This window comes from Morus notabilis, unplaced genomic scaffold (assembly GCF_000414095.1).
Source record: "Morus notabilis unplaced genomic scaffold, ASM41409v2 Scaffold115, whole genome shotgun sequence".
NCBI lineage: Eukaryota > Viridiplantae > Streptophyta > Magnoliopsida > Rosales > Moraceae > Morus > Morus notabilis.
Genome location: NW_010361020.1, coordinates 854,298 through 857,182, shown reverse-complemented (window position 1 = coordinate 857,182; position 2,885 = coordinate 854,298). Strand labels below are relative to the sequence as shown.

General features: G+C 33.1%; 1 protein-coding gene across 2 annotated transcripts in view; it reads right to left on the bottom strand.

Annotated features, from left to right (window-relative positions):
* Positions 1–2,666: 2,666 nt before the first annotated feature.
* The window catches only part of LOC21409595 (endothelin-converting enzyme 2), a 3,200-nt gene continuing 2,981 nt past the window's right edge, over positions 2,667–2,885 (bottom strand). For both annotated transcript variants that reach the window (XM_024165573.1, XM_010097924.2), the window contains exon 7: positions 2,667–2,885. In XM_024165573.1, the coding sequence (XP_024021341.1) occupies positions 2,757–2,885 (129 nt within the window). In that variant the 3' untranslated portion in view covers positions 2,667–2,756.

The following is a 2,885-nucleotide window of genomic DNA, read 5'->3' as shown; positions in this document are numbered from 1 at the left end:
CAGAGATCGGGATGTGGGAATCGCATCCTTGGGGGCAGGTCCCGAAACCCGTACGGATCCACTTCTTGTTTAGTGGAATTATGGCTCTGCACTTTTCATAGACAGATATTTTTACCGCTTCTTGTTTAGTGGTATGATGAGCTGCACACTTTCATTGTACAGACATATTCTATTATGTGAGTATTTCCTTTTTTTTTTAAAAAAGGGATGATCGGTTCCGGGTGTATATCTTCGGACCGTGAGTACCTTTATTTTAAATGCTTTATAAAATTATATCCTACAGGACTTTTCGCTCACCTTTTCCTGTTTTCAAATGTATTAAACCCCTCCAAGCGACGCGAGGAGTAGTGCGGAGTAGGTAGCTACTACTGGTGACGTGGACTTGTTTCAGGAAAGCGAAGAGTTGTATCTCTTTGTCATATTTACTGTTGTTTATGTTCATGTATGCTAAACACCTGTGGGAATTCCTGACATGATACCAGAGACGTGATTTTAGACTGGTTTGGTTGAAAATTCCACCACTGTTCTTGAAATTAAATTTCTCTTGAATGCAGGGGCTCGTTTGAAAATACCTGAATGTTTTGGATTTGAAAGAAATTAAATTATTTTGCTAATCACTCTCTCAAACAGGTTTAGGTTTCTAAACGAGCCTACACGTCACTAATCCCAGTTTAGGGACGTGACAACATTTGCCTGTTAGAGTGGATTCCTTATAAGGTATAGGCACAATATAAATTTATAATGAAGATACGCTGCATAAATAGAGTATTAACTAAATTAAATATGTTAAATTTATGTGGTATTTTCAAAATAAACCAATGCTAAAATTCTAATTAATAAATTTTCGGGTATTTTCAACCCTCCTCCCTTCCCATTTTTTTTTTTTCCCATGAAGTGGAAAGTTTCTTTTAAACTTTTAATCTAATCAAATTATCCATGAATTTAATTGAGTGTTGAAAAATGCAACAAATTGGCAATAACTGTTAAATTTTGGATATAAACGCCTTCATGCACATCATGAGCTCGTTTAATAGTAAGAGACTAAAATTTTGAAAAGTCACGGAGCACGTTATGTCTCATGCACAATGACATATCCATCTAAATTTTAACAACCACTATCGGCTTGGAAGATTTTGCAACATTTTAATAATTCAAGGCATAATTTGTTAAAATTAAAAATACGGGGATCAACTTATCAATTTGTAGAAAGTCTAGGAAGGAATGTTAATACTGCCAATGTCATTTAAACGAGAAAAGGAAATATCCCTTTATTAGTTCCCCTTTGATATTTGCGTCACAAATCTATTGAAGATGTGAGGAAGGAGTGAAAGGGGTAGTCAAAATGATAAAATTTCAGACCAATCATTTTAAAGGGTAAAATCTTCAATTTGCTCAAAAGATTAAACAAATAAAATCCATAGCCTAAAGATATAAAATGGAGGTAAAGGTAAAATAGAATGTATTTTTTAGAGGCACCTTTTCGTTATCCTATGTTTGGTATAGTGGAAAATTGAAAAGAAAGAAATTAGAGCAAGGATTTTAAAGAGGAAAAATGAATTGGTTGTTTGGTAGAGAAGAAATGGGCAAGGAAAAAATTTTTTTTTCCTTTCTGCACCTAAAAGGAAGTTGTAAATTTATGAGACCCACCATTTTCTAATATTTAACTTTGGAAAGAAAAAAGGTGGGAAAAGTTTGACAAAATAAATGAAATGTATTCTCATTTTCTCTTTTGCTTTTCATTAAAGTGATTTACTGAGACTTTTTATCATAAGTTGCTGGAGTAGCTCAGTTGGTTAGAGTGTATGTCTCTTAACCAGAAGGTCGAAGGTTTCGGTCCTTTCTCTAGCGATGCACAAAAGTTGTTCTTTGCTTTATTATTATTTATTATTTTTAAATTTTCCTTTCCTTTTTTTTTCTTGAGCCATAGGCCCATAGCAAAGGCCTAAGAGAGCTTAACCAAATTTCCTTATTCAATCTCTTTTCTGTTTTATCCATTTCGTTGTATAAATTAAGTAGACGATTGATTCACAAATTTAAAATTATTTTTAATTTACGTGTATTTTTTTTAAAAAAAATACTATAACGAGTCACGAATCATTACACAAATCCTCATACTAAATACTTTCTAATAGATCTTCCAATTATTGCCAACGACTTCATTCAAACCATGATTGTCTAGGTTGCGTCATTGACCACCCAAGACAAAAAGGTACAAAAACTTTTACAAGTCGTCATCCTTCTTCGTGCCAGTCGACTTGGAGATGACATTATATTATAGCATTATAATCAAACCAATTATCCAAAAAAAAAAAAAAAAACCCAAGAGTGGTGATAACTTATTAGAAGTGTGTTGGTGAGTGGCCATGTGGGAATTTATGCATGCAACGGCCCCAAGATTTCAGCAAAAGTAAAGCAATTCTAAGATGGGTTAAGTTTCTAACCCCACATGAAACTCTAAACAGAGAAGTAGATAATTAAGAAGCCAATTTACATGAACTTTAATATGATAGTGAGTGTTGTTTTTGCACTGCTATTGCTCCGAATTGAAACTTTGCAAATTAGGTTAAAAAAAAACCATCTGATTTATAATCGCACCACAAATTACAAAAAAAAAAGAGTTTTTCTAATAAGACTGAAAAAAATAAACTACCGATAGTTCTCTATTTTTAAGCCATCAAATTTTGTATTAAAAATATATATTCTACGTACTTTAAAATCTGATATGATTTAGGGGGGTTAAAATGCCATGGTAAGTTCTAAGAATTGAGCTCCTCGATGTTGATTCGGAAAATATAATCTTCGCTTTCCAATTCATCTTGGAATAGACAAATCGATGGCCTCTCTAACTTCTCTCTAGTTCCTTCACTCTCCAACGTTCTCTTTCC